This window comes from Onychomys torridus, chromosome 9 (assembly GCF_903995425.1).
Source record: "Onychomys torridus chromosome 9, mOncTor1.1, whole genome shotgun sequence".
Classification (NCBI taxonomy): Eukaryota; Metazoa; Chordata; class Mammalia; order Rodentia; family Cricetidae; genus Onychomys; species Onychomys torridus.
Window position 1 is genome coordinate 4,981,424 of NC_050451.1, and position 25,241 is coordinate 5,006,664.

Consider the following 25,241-nt stretch of genomic DNA (forward strand, 5'->3'; position numbering starts at 1 on the left):
GTGGCCACAGCACCTCATGAGCACCAAGACCTTGGCTTAGGTTCCTTCTTACCTAGAAACTCATACTCACCCCTGACTTACTCCTTCCCTGAATTGGTTAGGATCTACGGCTATGTGGACAACTGGCTAAGAACAGAGCTTGGCAAATCCTAGGGTCACCAGTCTGTGCTGGGTAGCCTTAGGGAGGTTACCAATCGCCTGAGACTCAGCTGGGAGGGCCAATAATCTAGTTAATAATCCAGAATAGCCAGGCGGTGGTGGTCCACGCCTTTAATCCCAGCACTTGGGAGGCAGAGGCAGGCGGATCTCTGGGTTTGAGGCCAGCCTGGTCTACAGAGTTGAGTTCCAGGACAGCCAAGGCTGTTACACAGAGAATCCTGTCTTGAAAAACAAACAAACAACAACAGTCCAGAATAATGTAGTTGCATCATGGTGCATAGGCTGTGTATCTGGGTTTGGATTGCATGCTTTGTGGGACTATCTCTTTGGTCCTTGGTGGGTGGTTTAATTACTTCTTTCACTGAGAAGGACCCAATGACAGGCAGCATGGCACACCTTGTCAGGATTGATGTGCTCGATGAGACGCTCCAGGGCTGGCATCCAGCTTGGTGCCAAGTGGCAGTTCTGAAAGAAGACCCACTTGCCCCTCTCTATGGAGCTGCGCATCATGGCTTCTGCCCGAGGGCCCTGTAGGATGGGAACATGGAGTGGGGGCAGCTGCTCATCCTCCCCAGCCTACTCCTTCTTCCCTGCCTTACCCTTACCTGCCCCTGGCCCAGGGAGATGGCAGAGAGCTTCTTGGAGAACTTCATTTCTTCTGCAAACTTGTAGAGGTCAGCGGCAGGGTCCGTGCCAGGTGACAGTACAAATATGAGAGGTGTTGTGGAGTTGGACTCTTTGAACACCACAGACAGATTGGCTGTCTGGAAGGATAAGGAGAGATGCTGAGACCAGACAGGGCTGATGAGAGACAGGGTTCAGGGCACGGGCAAGGGCTCCTGAGGTTCCTGGAGCAGTTCCAGAAGGGCCTTCTAGGTCCTAGACTGTCCCTGTTCAAGAGTTCTAGCCTGGACAGGGCTGAAAGGTAATCCTCAAGGCAGCCATGTCCTGGAGACCCAGGATACCAGCCCTGCCTGGAGACCAGCACTTGCCTGGGGTTCAATGAAACGGGGTTCCAGGTGGTTGGCCACAAAGTCCTGCATGGCATTAGTAACCTTGTCCCCACGCAGGCAACGGAGAACAAGCAGTTTCTGGAACTCATCCAGGTATGTGTTCCACATGCCAGGCAAGAGTTCCCTGCAACAAAGCCCACATCTCCTTGAGAGCCAGCCCATGGGAAACCACTGGCCCATGGACTTTGCCAGAAGGGTGGAGTTTCCCAGGGCTAGAAGCACAGGGAGTCTTGGCCAGAGGTGCAAGGCAGTGCTAGGTAATTTTTCAGAGAAGGCCTCTGGGCAAGCCTGTTTCTGGGGTCTTCTCTTGTGTTCCTAGTAGCATAGTCTGGGATCCAGCTCACCGGTGAGGCTCCGTGCTGTCAAAGATGACCTGGAATTCTGAGAGATGCTTCGTGAAGCCAGACGGGAACATGGTGAAGGTTGGCAGGTTTGAAAGGGCCAAGATGTCTCGCCAGGCTCGGTCTGATAGCCAGTCTGGTGCAGGGTTTTCAGTCATGGTTTGGATGGAGCCTCCAGACAGGAGGTAGCGCCACTCAGCCTGGCCGAGTACAGGTCAAGTTGGTGCCTACACCCTGTAGACAGCTCTTTTGTGTCTCTAGGTACCTCACCCGAGAAACTGGGTTACTCTTAGTGTCTACTTTTCTGCCCTTTCTTGGACATGAGGTCCATGGAAGCTCCTGACTAAACTAGTATGGGAGGCTCAGGATTGTTTCTCTCTAGGGACATTCTCTGCTCAGCAGCACATTTAAGGCTCTTAGAAGACCTGTGTTCATAGCATCATTTAGGCCATATAACCCAGAGATCCCTGGTGTGTTTAAGCAAGGAATTGTATTTCCAAAGACCTCTGTCCTCTTTAATTGTACTGTGCCCTTATTCCTGGCTTTCCTGTAATACCTATGCTGTGCTCTCAGACCCACAGTGGGGTGACCCCCAGACAGACAGTCCCTGAGCTGTCTGCCTGCTTCTGCACCTGGTTGATCTTGCCCTCATTCATCATGATACGGACGCAGAGCAGGAAGGCAAACATCAGTTTGTGCTTCTCGAAGAGGCTGCGGCAGACATTGCTGTAGAGGCTGTAGGTTAGGTAGCGGTTGATATTGCTGATGCGCTTCTTCAGGTTGTCTACAGGAGAAGTGGCGGCAGAGCATGGGGAAATGGAAGAGAGAATCTCAGGGTCTAGCCCAGCCTCGAAAGTCTCCCAGCAGCTGTCAGGGTAGTCTGTGCATCTCCATGGACAGCTAGTGTTTCCAGTAAAGGGGCTCTAAGTAGGGTAGGGATGGGAGGTGATGTCTCCTTTGGTATCATGAGTGTATGATGTAAGAGTGGACAGAGATGAGGGCTCATATGTGAGTTCCACCATAGAAATGTGCCTGTAAGTGTTCCATCCATTTCCAAGTGGGCCTATTGTGCCAGTGTGCCAGAGCTACCTGCCCTCTCTGAGTTGGCGATGCCTGAGAGGAAGATGTTGAGGAACCACTCGAGGGAGTACTGGTACATGGGGTCCACATTAGCCAGGTCTGACACACAGAAGAAGAGGATCTGGGTGCGGACAGCCACAGGGATGTACTCCATGCGCGTGAGGTCAATGTCCTTCTCTGTCTGCTCTGCAATCCTGACCTTAGCCTGGAGAGAGGGGCAAAGGCAAGGTGTTAGGTTCAGGGGGGCTGCAGAGAGCAGTAGGTGAAGGTAGATTGAAGCAGGGTTGGGGGGGCAAGTGGGGAGGGGTCAGGTTGGTGGGAAGGCAGTTCCCAACCTGGATCTCAGCAGCCTTCATCTTGGAAGCCTCTAGCACCTTGATAAGTTCCATGTCATCTACAGGGTTACCCTCAGAGGAACTAAGACGGTACAGTATCTGGTCTTCAATGTCCTTTAGCTCTTGGCGCATCTTGGCATTACTGACAATCAGCTGGTTCTTGGCCTCTTCTAGATCAGGTCGTTCCTCAGCCACTACCTGGCCCAGTAGCTGGTCCTCTAGGCCACTACCGGGGTGGAAGACCATGCTTTAACACCTGGGAACTCCAGGGATCAGTGTTAGCCCACACTTAGCTATCAAGAGCCCAGCACCACTACCACTGTCAGCCTCAGTCTGTGGGACTGATGCAGGGCTGCTTTCAAACCAATGGCTGTCAGTGAGACCTTGAATAGCAGGGGTCGGCCAGCTAGATCCTGAGTTCTTCTTTGGCAAAGGGGGCTATGAATGATCAAGTAAGAGAAGGCTTCAGAGTGTCTGTTTCCCCTCCCACTGCTTGTAGCTACTCAAATGGAGGCTTTAGTATGTAGCAGGCCTGTGTGTGTGTGTGTGTGTGTGTGTGTGTGTGTGTGTGTGTGTGTGTGTGTGTGTAAGGGGGAATGAAGTAAGAGGGACCCGTGGAGGGTCTGGAAAACCTTGGGATGCCAGAGTACCTGGGAGGAAGCTGATGGGGTTGCTAAGCAGGAAAGACAGACCTCTTGAGTCCTGCAGCTTAGGGATGGCCAAGAGATGGCCAAGGGACAGCTGATGCTTGTGTTCTCTTGGGTGGAGGCTTACCTGGGTGACAATGTAAAGTTGATGAGAGTGAGTTTGGTGGAAATCTCTGGTGTATAGTGAGGGTTAGGCAGCTTGGTGGTAATGTACATCCTGAAGTCCTCATGGTAGGGGATCACTGTGTCTCCCAACTTCAGCACCGTGTTCCCTTGCTGCTTGTATGTCTGTGGTAGGCAGGATGGGCGGGCACTGTGGGTGGAGTGTGGATGGCTCCCCGTGCAGGCCTCTAGCCCTTAGCCTCCCCTTCCTTGACAGACCTACCTGCTTGAGCAGCACAGGCTCCAGTGCGGGATCCAGCTCCTCACCTACATTCTCTAGAAGGCATGGCTTGCCAAAGCGGATGGCATTCTCCATGCTGCGCAGGAAGTCACGGTCATTCAACTTGAACACATCTAGCCCATTGTCTTTCTCCTGCAGGGGAAAGTGGGGTTATGGGAGCTTAGAGGCGGCCCAAGGCTCAGTGGCTTCCCTAGCATTGGCTGAGCCTGCCTGAGGAGGCAGCATTAGAGGATATGCTTACCATGTTCTTGATCCATTTGTTAGCCTGACTCTGAGGGTCAATGAAGTGGGTCCAACGCTGGGAGTATTGATTGATGACCCCATTCTCCACTGATAGAGTGTCATTGGGGAGGCCAGCGATCTGTGGGCAGCAGATGTCATGCTGAGTCAGGGTTCTTACATGAGCACAGCTGGCTGGGACATTAGCTATTCTCAACTCTGTTCTGGATGTAGATTCCTCTTTGTTGTATGCTTTGGATGGGGAACGTGAGGGATACAGGCGGCAGTGTGGGTAAGGTCCTGTCTCCAGGACTCTCTTTTGCTCCTCCTTTGCTGGGCCTTTCTGTCCACGTGCCCTCTACACACTTGCTTAGTGACATCACCTCCATGGTACCCCTGTCCCATTGGCCCTTCTTGCATTTGCCCATGCTTGGCCTCTCTCTTTGCCTTTTGGGCCTAGCTCAGACATGACTTTTTTATTTTTTATTTTAAGAAACATCTACCATAGCCAGGCAGTGGTGGTGCACACCTTTAATTCCAGCACTCAGGAGGCAGAGGCAGGTGGATCTATGTGAGTTCAAGGCCAGCCTGGTCTACAGAGTGAGTTCCAGGAAAGGCGCAAAGCTACACAGAGAAACCCTGTCTCGAAAAACAAAACAAAACAAAACAAAACAAAACAAAAAAAGAAAAGAAAAGAAAGAAAGAAAGAAAAAACCCAACTCTCCCTACAGCTGCTAGCACCTGTGACACACCTGGCCTGGCTCTTTCCTCTTTTTCTCTCACCCTCCTCTTGCTGCACCCAGGAGGGCCGGGAGGGGGCGTCCATGAGTGAGGCTTGGAAAAGGGAGTGGAAAGGAGGCAGGAGGCTCTAGGCCCAGCCGGAAGCACACCCTGCCATCTCCTGATAGTTACCTGCCAGGAACGGATCTTCACCGGGTTGCCCAGCGTTGCAATCAGTGTGGGCTTGGAGGTGTGCGGGACATGGTGAACCGTGAGCTGCTTGACCCACTGGTCATACAGTGTTGTGCGGTACTGCCCCTGGAGAGACGTACAAATTAAGGCCACCACACCAGAGCCACAGTGTCCTCCTCACCTCAAGCCACAACACTGCTTGGCACAGGCGTGCAGAAGTCAAAGCTCTTATGTAGAGCTAGACATTACAGACACTCCAGACCTGCTTGGATCCACACACCATGGACCCTTGTCTAGGAGAGCTGACATGCCTGCAATGTCTTCCCGAAAGATGGCTGTGAGGATTAATGGGACACAACAAAGCATTTAGAGCAGTGTCTGGCACAGATGCAAGCCTTTTACTACTCTCAAGGGGGTCTTCTGACTTGTGTGCATAGCTGTGTACCTGCTCAGCATCTGCATGCTACATAGGGGAGGGAAGGAGAGGTACTCCAAAGGTCGCCCTCACAGAGGTAAGGCCTCAAAGGAGGGTCTCTTTGTGGGATGAATCTGATCAGGGGTAGGGTGGGGGCTCTTTACCGTGAAGGGGCCCAGGTAGGCCACAAAGCCAGCAGCCACCATCACATCACCAGAGATGTTGTCAAGCATGTTCTCCAGGTTCTCCACAGTCTCCTGCCAGCGAACCTTTTCATCTGATAGTCCATTGATGAGCTGTAAAAGCAGTCTTGTGGAGTGTACTCTGGGAGGCTGGGCTGAGGTCTGGGGCTGGCTCTGCCCACTGTGGCCCTGTCCATCAGTTGCTGAGAAGGGGATGGGTAGAGCCAGCCCATAATTGTCTTCTATCACCTAGTCCTTTTCTTCCCGGTGGGCCCGCCTGTGGGCTCTGTGGAGGGGGCATGTACCTTGTCAGCTCGGCCCAGGCGTTGCTCACACTGCTCGCACTTCATTTCCAGCTCTTCCTTCTTGGCAACACACTCTCGATACTTGGCCTGCATGGTGGCGATGCCATCTTCCACTTCACGTAGGTGCTGCTTTGCCTCTTCTAGGATCCTCTGGGTCACTTCCAGGTCATCCTGGGCTTCCCGTAAGGCTTGCTGCAGGCAGAAAGAGGACCTGCTTGTGCTCAGCCAGTGCCTGAGTAGGGGAGCTGGTCCCCACTACCTCTGAATAGTCCTCACCCGTTTAGGCTCCACGGCCTTGGCTACAAAGTGGTACTTGTGCATGGCGCGCACCCACTGGCAGATGGATGTGCAGGCCTTGGACACCTTGGCAATGGCAGCTGGCTGGAACTCCTCGTTGTCAATATATGGCTGGATGGCTTTGATAACTGCCTCCCCAATGTTATCCTGAGGTGGAAATCATGGATCTCAGAACACTGCTTCCTTACATCTCAGGTGCCGGAGAGCCTCCCACGCCCATGCTCTGTTCTGCCTTTGTTGGTGATGGGCCTGGGAACTGAGCTGCTAGCAGGCTCTCAGAGGTCAGAGCTAAGGGAATCGGAGCTCAGGCTGTGAGCCCTCCTGGATTGGGTGCCTCTCTGAGAAGGGTGTCTCTGGGCCTGCAGATCTCTCATTTCTCATCTAATGGAACAGGAGGAAGGCTAAGGAAGCCCTGAGGGGGTCCAGTTGCTATGATACTGTGATGGCAGGGGGTAGCCCATGCAGGCCAGGCAACTGGCATTCAGTGAACTTCTGGACTGGAGAGGGGTTCGCTGAAGGGGTTGTAGGCTCTAGGATGACCTAACCATGGCACAGTCCAAGAGAGCAGATACCTATGGACACTGAAAATCCCAAATGGATAGATGTACAGAGGACCTAGAGACAGCCAGAGGGAGCTGAAGCTCAGGGAGGGAGATAATACAGAACAGGAGGTGAACCTCTTGACGAGGACCAGTGGGGGTGGGGATATCCAGGCCATGGAGCCTTGGAGTGACTGTGGCTGACATCCTATAGGCACAGGAACCTGCCCTGGACCCAGTTTCCTCACTAGACATCTGTTGGGGAGGGGGAGGCTGTCATCACACCTGACAGCTTCTTGGGGTGGGGGCGGGGGCATGGCTCTAATGTCCCATGGTCCTAGATGCCTCTATGTCCCCCAGGGGCATGTGTGCTGCAGCTGGTGACGGGACATGCAGAGGTAGACCAGAGGTCACAGCACCTGTAGACACAGGCACTTCTCCAGTTCCATCCTACTGTGCTCTACCCACTGGCTTACCCATAAGCTTTGCATAGGTACCTTGTCAAACTTGAAGAGGCTTTCAAGGAAGCGGCCTGGGTCTTGCAGCAGCCCTTTGCCTGGCTCCCAGTAGTCATCCACTTTGGAGCCTGGCTTCTCTCCAGGCACCTTCTTGGGCTTGATGCCCTTCATGATGCACACAGCTTCTATGACCAGCTTCACTCCCGGGGGTGGGCGCTGCATGGCGCGGACCTGTGGGCCATGTCAAGAGGTGTAGGTGGGGAAGGTCCTACCCTTGGGCAAGGTGGGTCCCACCAACCAAGTCTTTACTGCCATAGGTCCTAGAGCCTTGGGACTTCCTGGGGGCGGCATAAGGAAAGTGGAACAAGGAGCTGACCCTCATTCTGCCCTCACTTATTGGTACACAGCCACCAAAAGATGTGCAGAGGGTGGGCTTGGGGACACCATCAGGACCCAAGAGGACACCAGAAAGGGATAGGATAGTGAGTGGGAGAAGATGCCTGGCTGCCCACCTCTGTCACATCATTCTTGTTGAGGTTCCGAAGGCTGGCCAGGGCTGCATCCAGAGCTGGCAGGGCCTCATCCAGGTCCTTCTGAGCATCGTCAGCAATTGCTTGGGCCTTGCTGGCCTTCTCATTGGCCTTAATCTCCTCTGCTTGCACTGATTTCCGGGTTTCCTCAGCTATAGCTGTGTCCACCTGGGGATGGGAGGCAGGGGGTCCAGGTAGTGGCCAGTGGCAAGGATGGGAACATCATCCTCCCCTTTCTGAGGGCTGAGATGTCCACCTTTTCCCCTTTCATTGCAATAGGTTGTAGAGACCTGAGAAGGTCAGGAGTTCCTTCCATGTTACAGAATAGCGCTTAGGAGTTTCTAGGTTTGGGCATTCCAGCCCTGTAGGCCCACACGGCCATCCGTACATGATGCAAAGATGCAAAGATGCACCTCCCCATTTCTTCAGAGAACATTTTGTAATACCCTGACTCTGTGGAGCAGGACACTTGAATGCTGGCAGAAAGCTGTCATGCTAATAATGGTGGTATATGCTGGGAGGACTGGGCCCTTAACTGTAACCTGATTCTGTGCAGAATCTGCCATTCAGTCTGAGTTGTGATCATCAGCATTGCCTGGCCTGTTTGGATTCATCTGCCTTGCTCTCTGTAGGACCGCTGCCTGGGGAGAGCCTGGCTTAGAGTATTAACAGTTGTAAATGGACAACTGTGAACGAGGAAAACCAAGTACACCAAGGCTGAAGGACTTGTGAAGACCAGGGGCTAGCCATATAATGTTTTGAGATGTTTAGATCCTCAGATGGGATCAAAGAGGAGGTGGGCACCCCAACCTTGATCTGCTCCATAGTGAGCAAGGTGTCCTTGGCAGCCTCTTCCAGCAGGGGGCGCATAATCTCCAGCTCCTCCTGCATCTTGGCCACATCCTCAGAGGTACGCAGCAGCTGAGTTAGGGAAGAGCAGCGGGGTGGGGGGAAGCAAACAAAACAAAACCACAGGTCCTACAGGGCCCAGAGAGAGGCCAAGTCTGTAGGGTTCTGAGGAGTTGGCCCTACTGGATTGCTGTCATTCATGGCCCCAGGTTGCTTGGTGGTCACTAGAGGAGGATGCCTCACTCCCTGAGAAGCTGTATATGTCTTCGTTTGCCCTTTCCCTTTATTGTTAATTTCTATTCTTTCACTGAGAAGGAAGTCACCCTTGGCGGCACTTTGGGCTCTAGTCTGAAATTCTGGGTCCCCTTGGCATCAAAGACTGCTAAGACTGCTGGAACCACAGGAAGCTAACCATTATCTTGAAAGGCCTTTCTCAGGCCTACCTTGTCAAGGCCACTCTTCATGCGATTTTTGGCAGTCTTCAGTTCCATTTTCTTCTGTGCAATGAGGATAGAGAAAATATTGAGCAGCTCCAAATAGCTCTTGGGAGTCACATAGTTGTGGCGGGCCAGCTCTGCCAGGTACTCAATACACTTAGTGGCCACAGACTGGTGGATGTATACGCAGACCTGAATCTGTGGAAGGAGAGACCATGGACGCTTGCGGCACTTCAGCAAAGACCAGGTACCAGGTACCCACAAAGCCGTTGTGTCTTGGTCTCGAGGAAAGGGCTATAGCAGAACTTCTACACCTCATATTCACTGTTTCCTAAGATCCTCTCAACCTCCCAGTCAAGGTAATCCTTTCTGCAGATGAAAAGCCCAAGATCCATATTAGTCAAGAACAGAGCTGGCGGGGCTGGAGAGATGGCTCAGAGGTTAAGAGCACTGCTTCCTCTTCCAAAGGTCCTGAGTTCAATTCCCAGCAACTACATGGTGGCTCACAACCATCTGTAATGAGATCTGGTGCCCTCTTCTGGCCTGCAGGGATATGTGCAGACAGAACACTGTATACATAATAAATAAATCAATCTTAAAAAAAAAAAAAAAAAAAAAGAACAGAGCTGGCCTCGGACATGGGCCCAGGTGTCTCCCAGCTGTGGCCCAGAGTCCTTGCCGCAGCTCCCTGAGCCGTCTCTCTGAAATCCCTGGAAGCCCTAAGACAGTGTCCCTTCAGAGGCTGGGTCTGAGGCGGGGAGATGTTGGGTGCATCTTAGTTCTCTGAGACTGAAGCACACAACTCTGGCTTAGCCTGTCTGTGGTCTCTAAAGAGGGGTCTAGGGGCTCGTGGAAGAAAGGGGAATGCTAGCCATTTGTAGAAAACTAAGTCACCATATGAGTCATGGCCTCATTTTTCCTGTCTGCTCACAGACGGGAAAAATGAGGCATGGACAGGTAATGCCATCTCACCAAAGTTTTGCCTCAGTGGCCTTAAGCCTCTACCTAAAGTGAGACATTCCTCCCCAAGAGACTGCTTCTCACCAAGATACCTACCAGCCCTTGAATTACTTCCTGGGAAGATTCCAGTTCTGGGATCTCATTCAAGAACGTGGTGGCCACAGATTGCAGGGCCTCTGCCGGCCACTCATTAAACCAGTCAATGGTACAGCAGTTGACAAGGGAGGGGAACTGCCTCAGGCGAGCTCGGAAGACCTCTCCAATGGGACTGAGGGAGAAGGGTCCATGTAAGGCCTAGGGACACTGACATACATATGTGCTCAGGACTCAGAGCCCATCTATAGCCCCATGTCATAGTTGCCAGACCAGACTAGAAGTTTGGTCTGAATGGCATAGTGGCCAAGCCTGGGGCCACTTTTCATTTCAGAAGTACTGTCTATGATCCCTGAGACCTTAGTGTGGCCTGGTGATAACTGTGTGTACCTCATGCACAGCACCATGTGGATGTTGTTGCGCACACGTCCAGTATAGGCAGCCATGAGGTTGGCTTTGGTTGGCTGCAGGCCCTGTTCCTGTATGTAGGGCCTCATGGTGTTGACAATCTGATCTTGCTCATCAGCACTGTAGAGGTTGGGGATGTCACCTGAGTTCAGGACGTTGTTAATATCCTCTAGGAAAGACTCATTTTTGATCTGGAGAAGGACAAAGGGTAGGAGCTAAGCCTTTGCAGAAGCCCCTGTGTATCACGTTCCATGAAGAGTCAGTCTTCCTGGACCTTTGTAACAGCCCCATATATAGACCTAGGCCAGTGTCACTCAAGTGGTCACATAAGTCCTGGACTTGTACTCAGATCTTCCCCATTGTGGAAACTCTGAATATAACCTATGGGCTGTGGCAGGCCCCCAGGTCCTGGTTGGTGTTGTGGCATCTTCCTGATCCCCTTCCAGCTTTCCTCTAGGCTTTATTTTACTACAGGAAGAAACCATGGCAACTGACAGAGACATCCAGCCTGTGTTAGAAGGAAACCTCACTTTCTTGACCATATGAAGGGGTTGGACAGGTCTAGGAGGGGAAGGACTTGTCTAGAGTTGGGGTTTGATCTTGGAGCCTTGGTCCCCCGACACAACCTGTACTGCCAGCCAGGTTTAAGTGCTGCATTGTTTGTGTTGTGCTCTCTCTATCCAGAGACCTGGAAAGAGGCATTATGCCCCCAAAACTGGAGCTGTGGGTCCTCTGTACCTCAGGAACCAACATGTAGTCCTTAATGGCAGGAAGCCATTGGCCTGTGAGTGGTGTGCTTCTTTGTGCTTGGAGCATAAATAGTGATCTCTGCCTCCCCTTTGCCCTGAGACACTGGGTTTGGTTCCTCTCTTGACCAATCCAGTCATAATCCCACCTGGTCCGGTTGTATAGGGAGTTGAGCATATAGGACTGACCACTTATAGGATCCCACTTGGGGACACTCCGTTCAGCCCACCCCGAGCCCTGCCCACTGCTGTGCTGGTTGCACCTGGGTGTCTGAGAACAGGAAGGTGATGGGTAGGTTATGCAGGCCAGCCTTGAGCAGGACCTTCTTGACGTCTTCACGCCACTCGGACATGCCGTAGTTCTTGGACAGCTCGATCTGGAAGCACTCATACTCAGCCCTGGAGGCAGGGGTCTGGGTCAAGGTGGGCCAGAGGCCTGAGGCCAGGCACTGATGGATGATGGGTGTGCATACCCCAGGTTACTTGCTCCTATCCCGAATGGACTTACAGGTTCTCTAAGGTCCTGCACCCATTCTCTTATTTCTTGACCTTTGCCTACTATTCCTAGAGCCTAGAATCCTGTCCCTTCCATCCCCAACCCTCCATGCTCTGATTCTGATAGCAGGCCCATGGATACCTCTCCTAGGCATCCTTCTGGGATGCCTGCCTCCAACCTCCCTCCCATAGCAGCAAAGGGTACTGTTGCTGCCTCTTCTTGGGGTCCAGGCCCCATTTCCAGTTCTTCCAGAGCTCACATGCTGAGTAGGTTTCTCTTGGGGGATACACCACTGATTCTACCATGGTGGAAAAGCATCTATCTGTTCTAGCCAGTCTGCCGCATGCCACCCACTGCCCATTATGATCCCTTACATGTGGGAGGCGAGCCGAGTGAGGGAGCTACGGCCACTGCCACCCACACCCAACAGGAGTGCATTGCCCAGTGCCTGGCGCAGAGTCCGGCTGATGCGGCAGATATGACTCATGGCATCCACGAAGAGGACCAGCTTCAGTTTGGCTGTGTTGATCTGGTTGTAGTCCTCCATGTACTCCTCAATCACCTGCATCATCTGGGAACAAGAAGGTGGTGGGGAATGGCAGGCTATCCTCCATGGAAGGGTCTCCCATCCCCCACTCCTCTCTGTTCAGACCCAGAAATGGGAGTGATTGAGCACTCTGTAACGTGGCCAGTGGCAGATTTCCTCCTGTGGGCTAGAACTCAATCTTGCACCGTGCATATCTTCAGGTACTGACAAGCTGGCTCAGGTTGTCACTTGATGTGCTGAAAGAACCCTATGCGGAGGCCAAGTCTCTGTGCTCTTGCCCTCATTGCCGACATACTAAGATACATTGTGTCCATGTGCTTCACGAGAAATCTGTAACCCCCTCTATTCATAAAGTCCCCAACAAATGCTTTGGGTCCTAGCGCTGTTTTCTTTGGATTCTAGTCAGCTCTGCCTCAGGAGAGTTCGGGGAGGCCCCTGTAGGAACCCCCGCCACTGATTTTTTGCTCTAGCTATAGATAGGTTCGATGGTTGGAACATTGCAGTGATGAGTGCCAGGCCCTCTTTGATACAGAACTGACCCTTCCCATGGCTAGTTCTGCTTCTTCTGTACATGGAAGGAAAGTCATGTCTGCCTGGCCTATGAGCACACCAGTCTGAAGCAACCCTGGGGGACCACCTGGGAGGTAGGAGAGGATGTGTATAGGGAAAAACTCCCAGGCATTCCACTGCGGCCTCACAGCTTGGGGGCCACTGATGAAAACCTCAACCCCGTCCCCAAGGTCATAACTGAGTTATGGCACCCAAACCCTCTGCCCCTCTGTGAGTGAGAACGGTAGCATCTCAGATGGACGTGGTATGTCACAGTTTGCAGATTTGTTCCAGATGATCTCCAGGCTTGTTCTCACAGATGGGCTGCCTAGCTAAACCCATAGGAAGGAGGAAATGGGGACTCAGAGAAGCCAAAAGCTTATTTGACTGTCTAGTCTAGTACAGTGATTCATTAATGGTGATAGGAGAGGGCTTGGGGTCTTTCACTCATCCTGTGTAGACTTTTGGACTCTCTAGGCACTACACTTGGGGGCCCCTGGACCTACCAGAGTAGAGCATAAACTCACCTTATTCTCACTGGTAATGAGCTCATAGGACTTCACATCTGAGCCTGGAGACATGAAGTCCCCATAAAGAATGGGCTGGAAGGGGCAGACTTTGATGAAGGCCACCCCCAGTTCCTCCATCTGGGTCTCGAGGAGCTGGTCAAACCAGGTGCGGTCTTCATCATTCACCAGTCGGTCACGGAACACACGGCAGTTCTCATGGTACCACAGTCGCAGCAGCTGCACCTTGTCCTGTGAGTGCCCAGGGTCAGTGCCTGCCTTGGTCCTGGGCCCTGAGTCATCATTTGAAGTCCCCGGGGGAGAGATAGAGGGTAGGAACATGCTTCCTGGGACTAGTCTCCTTCCTTTGACTCAAAGCCAGAGCCACATGCATAAGCTGTTGGGAGATGTGCCTGTGGCGAACTGGAGACCAAGCCAACTGCAGAATAATGCTTAGGCCTCCCTATTCCTAGCTCCCAGTGCCCACTCGGCACCCAGCACTAGTAGCTGGTCATGGGTATCCTAAAGACACCACTTCTCTTTATTTAAACCTCCAGACTCCAAACCTGGGAAAGATACCTCGTTCTCCTGATACTTCCCAACACCCCACAACTAACTGCTCAGTAAGCCCTGCCAACCTCTTTCTCCGTGTATGGATCCATTGCCTACTGTTCCAGCTTCCATGTCCTTCCCTCAGGGTAACTGGGCACATGAAGGGAGTTCTGGACTTTTTTCTGGCAAAGCCAGAACCGACTTTTGTCTCATTCACCCCACCTTCCCAGGGCTAGCACACTTTGGTTATTTAGCCAGTGGCTCCATGTGGCTCCCCATTTGAGCTCTATGCTGGACCCACAGCCCTGTACTCTCTGGCTCCTGTGCACTCCATTGCCCACACCTCATACCTGCACATGTTTAGCTCTCAAAGGCACCTGGCTCACCTCTACCCAAGTCTTCTCACACATAAGGCTTCTACTAGAAATTATCCTGCTTCCTTGCCTTCTCCTGGCTTGTTCTTTGTATGTCCTTACCATGGTCACAATTTTGGACATGAGTCTGACTAACAAGATAGGCTTAGCTGCGCTGAGGCCTGGCTCTGCTTGGCCTGACCCTTTATATCCCAGTTTCCTCAGGGCCTAGCTAAACCAGGGCTGGGGACTGTTTAGGCAGAAAGGCCTAAAATTGGGAGAAGTCTGGAGAGGATGGCAAGGGCGACTTGGGCATGGGGGAGGGGTCTGGCAATCCTCACCTCAACCTTGGATGGCTCAGCCATGAGTATACCCTGGAAGACTTTGGAGAGGTCCCTCAGATTGAAGGTATAGTGGGACTTGGCTGGAGTGGGCAGCAGCTGGGAGGTGATGGTAGCGTATATCCTGATGGTAGCTTCCACGAGGGGCTCCGTTAAATGGACGATGTTGGGAGCCCCAGCTGTGGGGACAGGAGGATGGGCCGGGTCACACTGACAGGAGTGTCCCAGTGCAGGTTCTACAGGTCCTAACCGGGCTCTTGTGATTCCCCAGCACCCGTTCCCTAGCCTTAGGCTTGGATGCTCCTTATGCTCCAGCCCTTTCTTAGACGCTTCCTGCTTTGCAAAGCCTTCCTGATGTCCCGACCTTAGAGTGGAGATCTCTTGTTCTGTGTGCCCTAAATTTACACCCACATTCCTGACAACTGGCCGTGCATAGGGCACTGAGATGTAGTCACAGAACTGTGGGGATCAGTGGTCTCAGTACTGCCGGGCCCTTCCTGCCTTGCCTTAATGAGTCTATGCTAAGGCCTGAACATGGCAGTGCTGAGTGACATATGAGCAAGGGTCACTAAGTCCTCACAGGCTTCCAGAGTGCTTGATGGTGGGTAAAGGGTGACCTGTATCTCAGGCCCGACACTGGGGCCTCACCACCCTCCATGGAGTTGCAGAAGTTCCGTCTTGTGTTTCATCACTACCATACCCACGTGCTTGTTCTATGGAAAATACCCGTCTCCACCCGGAACTAAACTCTGAGAGTGCAGACTTGAGGTGCAGGAAGAACTTGGAAATGGCAGAAGGGTCAGGAGAACAAATGTATTCTAGGTGAGGAACACAGAGGTTGACCCAGACAGACAGACAGACATCCCTCCCCCTCAACAGCTTTGTCTCAGAAATGGATTGACAGAGAGACAGCGACCAGGTAGAAAATGCTACACAGGGGCTTGCAGGAAAAAAAAAAAAAGCAAGGCTTGGGGAACCTCCAAGTTAGGTTTTGAAGTGATTACAGAAATGCTGTGGGGTGTCACGCTGAGAAGGGAGACAGTCAAGCTGAGGCCGAGAAGAGAGATTGCAAGCATGTACACTGCTGGAGAAAAGGTGTCCTGGGCAGAGGGGCCAGCAAGAACACCACCCTGGAGACGGGAAGTAAAGGACCAATGGGCAGAGGGGCCAGCAAGAACACCACCCTGGAGACGGGAAGTAAAGGACCAATGGGCAGAGGGGCCAGCAAGAACACCACCCTGGAGATGGGAAGTAAAGGACCAATGGGCAGAGGGGCCAGCAAGAACACCACCCTGGAGATGGGAAGTAAAGGACCAATGGGCAGAGGGGCCAGCAAGAACACCACCCTGGAGATGGGAAGTAAAGGACCCCAATGAGGAGAGGCTGAGTGGGAGATGGACGAGGGATGCAAAGCATGGACAGTGTTTCCTGGCACTGTTGTGACTTGGACTATTGCTTGGCCAAGACAGTTGAGAAGAAGAACATATCCTTTTATTCTTGGTCTTGTATATTTTTGAGACAGGAACTTTCTCAGGCTAGTCTTAAACTAGTGGGCTGAAGTGATCCTCCTGCCTCAGCCTACTAAGTGCCTGGGACTACAGGCAGGCACCAGCATACCCATCTTACATCAGTGGTTTGTTTTTTTCTCTTTTTGAGACAGGGTTTCTCTGTGTAACAGCCCTGGCCATCCTGGAACTCACTCTGTAGACCAGGCTGGCCTCAAACTCACAGAGATTCACCTGCCTCTGCTTCCTGAGTGCTGGGATCAAAAGCACGCACCACCACTGCCTGGCTTGATTTAATGTTTTAACAGGTCCCTCTAGCTGCAAAAGGAGGCTGGATCATTGGTAAGTGAACACAGAGTGAGTAGACCAGGGAAGGGACTGTCCCAGTGGTGGGGTGAATGAGGACAGAGTGGTGAGTTGATTCAGGACAGACTCTGCAGGGACAGCCAAGAGGTTTTCTGACAGTTGTTATGTGGTTGGAGAAAATTCTTGTCAGGAGCATCCAGAAGGATAGAGCCGTCACCACCAAAGGTGGAGAGACTGAAGGGGACTGACGGGGCATCTGGGAGTTTGGATTTGGACAGGTTCAGTCTGAGATACACAGTTGACATCTGAGAAATATGGAGTTAGATGTTTAGGGGAGAAATCTGAGCTGAGGGTATGAACTTGGATGCTGATGACATAATGATGACTTTACTTTTGAGCCAGGATGAGATTGTCTGAGGACAGCACATTTAAGAGGGTAAAGTGGTTGGAGGTCAAAGCCTAGTTAGTCCAAGATGGGGTACCTAGTTTGTGTTTGAAGTGCTTTCCTACAAAAGCTTGTGGTTTGAAAGCTTGGGTCTCTAGCTGGTAGATCCAATCATTTGGAGATGATTGGATCATGAGCACACTCACCTCATCAATTAATTGATGAATGCTTACTGAATGGGGTTCATAATGAATATGTGAAGGAAGCAGGTTGGGCTGGAGGAAGAAGATTGTTTGGGAAGCATCTTTGAAGAGTATACATTGGTGCTTGGCTGGCTTTTGGGAAACTGTTCCCCATGAGGGATTACCTTGCCCATCCTTTATAGGAGCGGGGAGGAGCTCGGTCCTACCTCAACTAGATGTGCCACGCTATTCAAGACCATGGGAGGCCTGCCCCTTTCTGAATGGAGATGGAGGAGGAATGGATGGATGGGAAGAGGGGGGTAGGAAGGAATTGGGGGGAATGAGAGGAGAGGAGGAGGGAAAACTGGTCAGTATGTAAAATAAAGAAAAAAAGTTAATTAAAAAAAAAAAAAAGAAGAAGAGGGATGCCTGCCTGCCACTCGCTTTCCTGCTCATGCCTGCCGCTTGGAGAAGCTGGCTTTCTTGTTACTGTGGTTTTTTTAGACAGCAGAGTTCATTGGATCCCTTCCTTTATCCACTCATTGTTTATTTCCTGCTACCAGTGTGACGCTAACCGAGGCATGATCGATGGAATGGCCAAGAGTGGTTTGGGAGCCTGAAGAGCAAGCAGCTCTAGGAGGCCCACCATGGTCTCTGACCCTAGTGTTAGCATACCAGCTAAAGCCAGAGTCCAGGGTTGACTCCAGGTGAGCCCTTTCCCCCAAGATCTTCCCAGGCCCAGGCCACACTTACGCACAGGCTCTCGGTAACTTTTCTCTCCAAGGAGTCCATCTGCAGGGTTGAGGGACAGATGCAAGGTTCAGAGTTAGGTGGTCCCTTGCGGGCCAGCTTGGCCAGCTGTATCCTGCTGGGAGCTCCTGAAGCAGCTGCCTCCCACCCTTTCTCAGAGCAGTGTGCCCCTTGCCCCAGTTGTACATGAAAGAGAGCCCTGGTCTATAGCTCTGGCAGGGTGGCCCATGCCAGATGGAAGGCTTGACTTCTAGCACTCTGCCCAGCATGGTGCCAAGTGGCATTCCATGGTGGGGTGTGCTGGGCGGGAGGTGGGCTACTGGAGAAACAGCATCCTGGGTGGACTTTTTCCAAGCCCCAGGATGGAGCAGGGCTACTTTGTCCCTTTGGTCTTCCTGTGTTTTCCTGTTCTACAAAAAGTTACAGTCATTCTATGTGAGCTTCTGGGCGAACACTAGCACTTCTTTATGTGAATGAACACATATACGGAGATATGTGCCTATCACATGTGCAGTGTGCAGAATTGCTGCACGGCTTTATCTTAGGTGCTAGGTGCCATACCTTAGGTCTCAAGACTTGGAGGGTAGGTATTAATATTAGCAGCCTTTGCTAAAGAAACAGAGGTTCAGGAACTTGCCAGCTGTAACAACTGAGTAAAGGGGTAAGGCTTGGGTTGCAGTCAGCAGCTCAGTGCCTTCTTCCTGCCCAGTGCTGTTTAGCTGTCTGGTGTGACAACCAGCTTGGGGCTCTGCCTCTGTCCATGGCCTCTCCTGCCCCGACCCTGTACTCACCCATCCAACATCCCAGGATCGTAGAGAAGATGCGTTTCTTGCTGACTTCATCCATCTCAATGAAAGACAGGTAGTTGAAGTGGCGTGTCAGCCTTGGAGTGATAGCGTTTCTGCCTCCCCCTGGGGGACCCATGGCGCAGACAAAGTTGATGTCCACCAGGTGCTTGAAGGCTCCTGAGTGGGAGTAGGAAGTCAGTCATGGGTCTACTCAGAATGACATGACTTCTGTGGGCCCCTTGCCCATGATAAGAATGTCTGTTAAAACTGGGATTTATGGTGTTGGGGAGATGGCTCAGAGGATTTGCATGCCAGGTACCCACATAATTACAGCCAGGCTGTCTGTAATCCTAGTGACTCAGGAGGTAGAGTCAGGGAAGACTGGCTAGCTAGGCATGCTGAACCAGCAAGTTCTGGGTTCAGTGAGAGACCCTGCCTAGTTAAGTCGACAGTGATCAACATGCTCAGCATGACCTCCCTCCCAACACATGTGCCCACACTCCTGCAAACACATGTACATATATGCATCCAAAAATGTAATTTACAACAGTACTGATACAGAGAGAATGTGTTAATAGGCACTGAAACTTTTCTTTGACCTAAGTTCATTCCCTCCAGTTTTAAGAGGAATTAAAATATTTTTTTTGTGGGGCTGGAGAGATGGCTCAGTGGTTAAGAGCACTGACTGCTCTCCCAGAGGTCCTGAGTTCAATTCCCAGCAACCACATGGTGGCTCATCACCATCTGTAATGAGATCTGGTGTCCTCTTCTGTCCTGTAGGGACACATGCAAGCAGAATACTGTGTTCATAATAAATAAATAAATCAAAAAAAATTTTTTGTGGACCCCTAAAATGGTCTTTGCCTTGTACCCACTGTGCTTGTCACCCAGCACATGCGGCCCACTGCCTGCCATCCCAGGACAGCACGTACCGATGATCTTCCGGTCATACCAGCCACCATGGTCCATCCACTGGCGCAAGAGCTCGATTGGCGCCTGTGCCCCGTATATCTCCAGGGCTGGCATGTTCAGGTCATCAATGAAGAAGATGAAGTTGCGCCCCAGGGGTGGCCCGAACACGCCCTTTCGCCTGTGGGAGGGGGGTGGGCTGTGTTAGCCCAGCACCCATGGGCACCAGGTCCTCCAAGAACCTAAGAATCAGCCGAATGGGACCTCACTAAATTTTATCCATCTTTAGATTGCTAAACTTCATGACCAGCCCTTTGTCTTGGGACATTTGGGACAAGCTGACCTGTATCTGAGGTATTTAACAAGAGTCCTACTTTCCAGAAAGGTGGAAAATCACTATCTCTAAGGCAGCCCACAGCCCTGCCTTAGTGGCCAGTGGAAGCCCCGCAGAAAGACTAGGAAGATCCTGAAAGAGGCAAGGAGAGATCTGAAAGGCAACCTAGGCCCCTAGTGGGCTTTCTGGCTTCTGCTGTGTCATTTCAGGCAAAGCCAGGATCGTAATTTGGTGGGGAGGGGTGAGACAGCTGGGTCAGTAAGGTTGGGGACACTGTGGCTGAGGAAGGAGCCAACGGTGTCCTGCCTCTTGTCCAGCTTGCTATCAATCAGGTCCTGGGTCTGGTTGGCAGAAGTGCGGGCTGAGAAGGTGAGGAAGTGGCTGATATATTCCAGCGGCAGGTTCCTGAGAAGTTTGTTGGAGACGGTGAGCGTCTTCCCTGTGCCTGTCGGCCCAATGCACAGCACCTAGGAGAGCGCCAATTAGGAAGGTGGGGCACATACAGGGCTAATGCTGAGGGAGCTACCAACTTGTTGGTGTGGAAGACTAGCCATGTCCTAACCCGAGCCTTGGGTGGGCTGGGACAGGCATGATGGGGGCACTTACAGGCTTGTTATTGGTGATCAGCATGCCCAGCAGGTAGGACATCTGCATGGTGTCCATGGTGGGCACAATGATGTTGCAGTAGTTGGTGTCTGGCATCATGGTGAAGGGAGTTGAGGAGTCCATCCACTTTACCCAGGCAACCTGGAACATCCGGGTCAGGGTGGGTCTGAAATCCCTTCCCATTCCTTTCCTGGCTGTGGCCCCATTGCTAAGTACAACCCGAGGATGAGGTACTGTTCTGCAGGGTCTTGGTAAGGACATCTAGGGGAAGGGCTACTTCTGACAGAGATAGGAATTCCTGTGGTCTGCTCTTTGCATGGGATGGAAGGCACCCAACACAAACCACCAGGAGTAGAGGTTCTCTGAACACAGCTGAGCAGGTGGGGGCTCCCTGACTACAGCTGCTGAGTGGTGGCATTCCTACACACAGTCAGTCAAGTCAGTCCCTAGGTCTTGGCAAAATGATACTCTGGGAACTGAATATCCCAGGAAGGCAAAGGTGCTCACTGTTTATTTTTAGGTTAATCAAAGAGTGGGGACAACAGAGCCCAGGGCACTGACAGTTGAATATGGAGAGGCCACCTCACACTGTCTCCTCACTGTCCCTACCCCATGAATTCCCTTACCCACGGCCTTTACAAAACTTCTTTGATGAAGGGCTCACTCTGGCCAGACCAACATGTCCCATGGTGGCAGTTCTGACTCTTAGACCCAAATATACCCTGAAGTTCCACAGCAAGATTCTACATAGTGACTTTCTGTGGCCTCCTCTGGGGTTCGGGGGCCCTGGCCCTGGAATAATTGTGGACTCTGAAGTTCTCATTGGCTGACAGTTAAGATGGGCACACTAAAGCAGGGTACCAGGCATGCTCCTGGGCCCTTAGGGAGCTTGGTTCCAGGGAACAGGGGGACTGCTAACTAGAAAAGAGGGGCCAGCCTTTGGATTCATCATCAACACAGAAGAAATATGTGTCTGGGAAGTGAAGCCTCCAAACTCCATGCCCAAGGTCAGCTCTACCATTGACTAGCTGATGATGACTATTTTGTGTTTCAATTCCCATGTCTATAAAATGAACACAACAGTAAACAGCCGAGAGACTGCAGAGTTCCGGGGGGTAACAGAAACAGCCAACAGTCTCAGACCCGGTGGCTATCAATGTGGCCTTCTCTAAGTGGCCATTATTCATTGATGGGGTGGGACTCTACCCTCCCTCATTCCTGGGAAAGCCCATGGCCACCTGTTTGCCCTCCTCCTCTTCATCCTCTTCTTCCTCAGTGCTGCTGATCCCAGCATCATCCAGTCGGTAATCGAACACCAGCCCTTCTTCTGGGAAATGTAGATTCACCTGTCAAGACCCAGGAAAGCAGACTCGTGAGCCCTGGTGTGCGGCCTGTCATTGGCCTGGAGGTCTGGCCTGGTCCTACCACTTCTTACCTGTTCTAACAACATCTTCATCCTTAGCCACTGACTGAAGTTGAGGCGGCTGTTGTAGTCCCCTGTGGCGCCTATACTCCAGACCAGAGAGAAGATGAACCAGGGTTCTATCAGCTCTGGGATATGACTCAGCTTTTCAGAGGGTATCTTTTTGATGCCCTGAGAACAAAGGGAATAGTGTTAGGCTATGTTGGGGGCAGTAGTGGGAAGCCTAAGTGGGCAGTTTGTTTCCCTACAATGCACACTGGATGGGGTGGGCTCATGATCTGTGGGGAGTCAATCCAATTCTTCTAGGAAGCTGGAGGTGGAATTCATAGGCTCTTTTCGGACAAGCTGGGAGAACAGAGGACAAGGGGGACCAGGCCTGCAGCCCTACAGTTTGAGCTGTACCTCTCTGGGGAGGAAAGGTTGGAAGAAGCACTCGAGTAGCTTCAGGAGACTCATGGTCAGGTTGCTGTTGGTTGAGGCAATCACTTCCTTTACTGTGGCTCGAACGAAGGAGATGGAACTCTGTTGGGAAGAAGCACCAGGCTCTCATGGCTGGTGGTGACGATACCCTACGACCCCTTTGGCTGGGTAGCCTCACTTACCTCCAGAAACTTGACAAAGAGGTAATGGAAATGTTCCTCATGGGGCTTTATTATGGAAGGGAGACGTTTTAGCCAGCACTCAACAAATGGCATGAGCCCTAGGATGCTGGGCTCCAGGTACACCATTCCACAGCGGGATACTGTGGCTGGTGAGGCCACTGCCAGGTCCTGCACTTCGAACATCATGGTCATTGCCTGGTGCCAAGATACAACATGTAAGTGGGCTACCCCCAAGTAAGGGAGAGGGATCTGGGGCTTTGGAAAGCTGTCTGCCCATCCTGCCAGGAGGCTCTGTGGGCAGCTGTAGGGTGGAGCAGGGCTGGGGCTGAGGTTCAGTGATGCCTAGATCATCATCTGATAATGTAGCCATCCACAGAGCCCTGAGGGAGAGCCAAAGTTGGGGAGTCCTGGACTTTCCGGCCAGTGTGGAGTTTCTAGAGGTCTGGGAAACCTGATAGGACACATGAGCTCTGCTTCAGAGCTCCAGCCACACACACAGGCTCATATGAACTGCCACATGATCTCAGGAGTTTAGTGCAGTATGCACTCTGAAATGCTCTCATACCCTGACTATAACTGGCTTTCTCAAGAGCTGAGCTACACAAAACAAGCAGGTCCCTGTGGCCAGGTTTGTGCCACTGAGTCCCCAGCCCCTTAACACATTGCTAGAGCCGGGTTAATATAAAACATAGAGCAGAATGGGTAGACATAGCCCAAAGTGGAGTGGACCTGGGAGGCATGAGGTGGCATAATCTAGGGAACAATAGGGCAGCTGTCACGGCCCTAGGCTTGGAACACCTTAGGAAGAAGGTCTTCTGAAAGGTAGCCGCATAGGACATGGCTTAGAGGAGGGGTGCCGGGGGCTGGGCCAAAGATCCTGCCTTCCAGGCTCCTCGGTGAGGTAGGGTAGAGTGACATGAGGCCTGGCCACCATGGTGTAGCTGGGGAAGAGACTGGGTGGGTAGGCATGCAGCACACCTCTGTGAGTTTGATGATCTCCCCGGAGCTGAGGCACAGCTTTTTGTTATCGTCCAGCACTGTGTTCATGTTCTCTATCCAGACAGCGTCCACTGGCCCGTCAAACATGTACCATTTCTTGTTGGTGTCAGCAGCAATGGCCCCAGCCCGGATGAGGGAGGAGAAAATCCCATCTGTCCTGTAACCACCAGGGAGGAAAGAGCTGTAGGTGCCAGGAACACAGGGTGTAGGCACAAATGGCTCCCAGGGAAACCTGGCTACCCAGCATATATTAATTATGTTTGATAACAGGTTTCATTATATTGTCTTCATATGCTGATATAATGCAGTTTTTGATGTATTTGCCAACTGGTTACTGAAGTATTGGTCAATTTTGAAAAACAAAACAAAACAAAACAAAACAAAACAGGTTTCTTACTTAAAAATACTGATTTATCTTCAAGAGATATATTCCAAGACCCTCCCACGCCCATGGTGGATATCTGAAACTGTGTATAGTACATAATACTATATATAAACTGTTTCATCCTACATGTAAATCTATATGAGAAAGTTGATTTATATTTGAGGTACATTAACAAACAGAACAATTGTAACAGGACACTGTAATAAAAGTTTACACTATGGGGCCATAGTTAGTTAAAACAGGGTTTATTTAATTATAAGCAGTGAGACCATGAGTCAATGTGGTGACTGAATGGCTGACAAGTGCTAAGGGGGGTAGTGTATACATCATGGACACACTGGGCAAAGGACCAATTCATTCCTCACGGTGGCATGGGATGGCTCAGTACAAGATTTCTTTCCTCTGCTCAGAAGGGTGTACAATTTAAATAGTTACAGATTGGGCTTGACCTCAGGTAAATGAATCTACAGAAAATAAAATGTCTGATGGGGATTATATTTTGAATAAAAAACTCACATATAGATACAAGTGTATTTACAAATTTATGACCTGTCTATTGATTTCTTTAAAGGTGTCTTTAATTTTTTTTTGTATATTACTTACATATAATGCATTGAGATCATTGGTTCTTATCTTTTAAACTATCACACCTTCACTCATTAAAAAATCATAATAGGAAAAACGGAGGTTTTTAGTTTAACATGGTATAATGAGAACATGTTTATATCCCTCTCTGCGGAGTTCCCATGGAGGTCACATTAAATGAAAGTAAATGGTGGTGTCCCAATGGGAGAGGCGCCAGCAAAGGCAGAGAGGCACATTTAGTTCTAGAAGGTGGGAAGAGCTGGAGAAGGGTCAAGTTTTGTTTCAGAATCTAAGAAAGGCTCAGCTTACAGAAGTTCTATATGCCAGGGAGAGTCTCTACTTGGTTCCCGGTAGTCTCCTAGGCTCCACATGCACACTTCAGCATTAGCAACCAGCCTACTAAGTCACTTTAGACAAGCCCTCACCCCACACACTTACCCACCTCAACACCTGTTCAGGTTCCCCATTTCCCTCAGGTGAGGTCTGACTACTTGGCCCTCTTTGAAACTTTCTACCCACTGGTGTCTGCCGGGCCCCACTGGCCTGTGCTGTGTTTGGAGTTGAGGACATTCTGCTCCTTACCCTGAGACCCTGCCCCAGCGGTCCCTATATGTGGTCATGGTCCTGAATAAAGTGTTCTTTAGCATGCTTGTTATAGTTAAGTAACTGTTTTCTTCAATGGGACATTTTCCTGGCCTCACCCCCACTACCATGAGTCTGGAGTAGGTGTGGGAAAGACCATTACACAGAAATGGGAAAAGTAGAGCAGGTCCACACTGGAAAAGGAAGGTGACTCTCATTAGCGCCCAT

General features: G+C 51.3%; 1 protein-coding gene across 1 annotated transcript in view; it reads right to left on the reverse strand.

Moving 5' to 3' along the window:
• Dnah1 (dynein axonemal heavy chain 1) overlaps nucleotides 1–25,241 on the reverse strand; it is a 60,448-nt gene that overhangs the window by 3,932 nt on the left and 31,275 nt on the right. The window contains exons 36-69 of the mRNA XM_036198604.1: nucleotides 23,441–23,618; nucleotides 22,463–22,657; nucleotides 22,263–22,382; nucleotides 21,873–22,031; nucleotides 21,676–21,783; nucleotides 20,438–20,578; nucleotides 20,138–20,298; nucleotides 19,521–19,678; nucleotides 18,592–18,765; nucleotides 17,804–17,842; nucleotides 14,673–14,851; nucleotides 13,448–13,678; nucleotides 12,199–12,395; nucleotides 11,592–11,727; nucleotides 10,565–10,773; nucleotides 10,178–10,349; nucleotides 9,128–9,319; nucleotides 8,646–8,756; nucleotides 7,818–8,003; nucleotides 7,345–7,536; nucleotides 6,288–6,455; nucleotides 6,012–6,203; nucleotides 5,689–5,820; nucleotides 5,110–5,235; nucleotides 4,220–4,339; nucleotides 3,961–4,110; nucleotides 3,703–3,863; nucleotides 2,929–3,154; nucleotides 2,603–2,798; nucleotides 2,146–2,297; nucleotides 1,517–1,713; nucleotides 1,152–1,296; nucleotides 765–923; nucleotides 556–687 (exon numbers count right to left, since the gene is read on the reverse strand). Coding sequence (XP_036054497.1) covers nucleotides 556–687; nucleotides 765–923; nucleotides 1,152–1,296; nucleotides 1,517–1,713; nucleotides 2,146–2,297; nucleotides 2,603–2,798; nucleotides 2,929–3,154; nucleotides 3,703–3,863; nucleotides 3,961–4,110; nucleotides 4,220–4,339; nucleotides 5,110–5,235; nucleotides 5,689–5,820; nucleotides 6,012–6,203; nucleotides 6,288–6,455; nucleotides 7,345–7,536; nucleotides 7,818–8,003; nucleotides 8,646–8,756; nucleotides 9,128–9,319; nucleotides 10,178–10,349; nucleotides 10,565–10,773; nucleotides 11,592–11,727; nucleotides 12,199–12,395; nucleotides 13,448–13,678; nucleotides 14,673–14,851; nucleotides 17,804–17,842; nucleotides 18,592–18,765; nucleotides 19,521–19,678; nucleotides 20,138–20,298; nucleotides 20,438–20,578; nucleotides 21,676–21,783; nucleotides 21,873–22,031; nucleotides 22,263–22,382; nucleotides 22,463–22,657; nucleotides 23,441–23,618 — 5,494 coding nt within the window. The remainder of the gene's footprint in view (nucleotides 1–555; nucleotides 688–764; nucleotides 924–1,151; nucleotides 1,297–1,516; nucleotides 1,714–2,145; nucleotides 2,298–2,602; nucleotides 2,799–2,928; nucleotides 3,155–3,702; nucleotides 3,864–3,960; nucleotides 4,111–4,219; nucleotides 4,340–5,109; nucleotides 5,236–5,688; nucleotides 5,821–6,011; nucleotides 6,204–6,287; nucleotides 6,456–7,344; nucleotides 7,537–7,817; nucleotides 8,004–8,645; nucleotides 8,757–9,127; nucleotides 9,320–10,177; nucleotides 10,350–10,564; nucleotides 10,774–11,591; nucleotides 11,728–12,198; nucleotides 12,396–13,447; nucleotides 13,679–14,672; nucleotides 14,852–17,803; nucleotides 17,843–18,591; nucleotides 18,766–19,520; nucleotides 19,679–20,137; nucleotides 20,299–20,437; nucleotides 20,579–21,675; nucleotides 21,784–21,872; nucleotides 22,032–22,262; nucleotides 22,383–22,462; nucleotides 22,658–23,440; nucleotides 23,619–25,241) is intronic.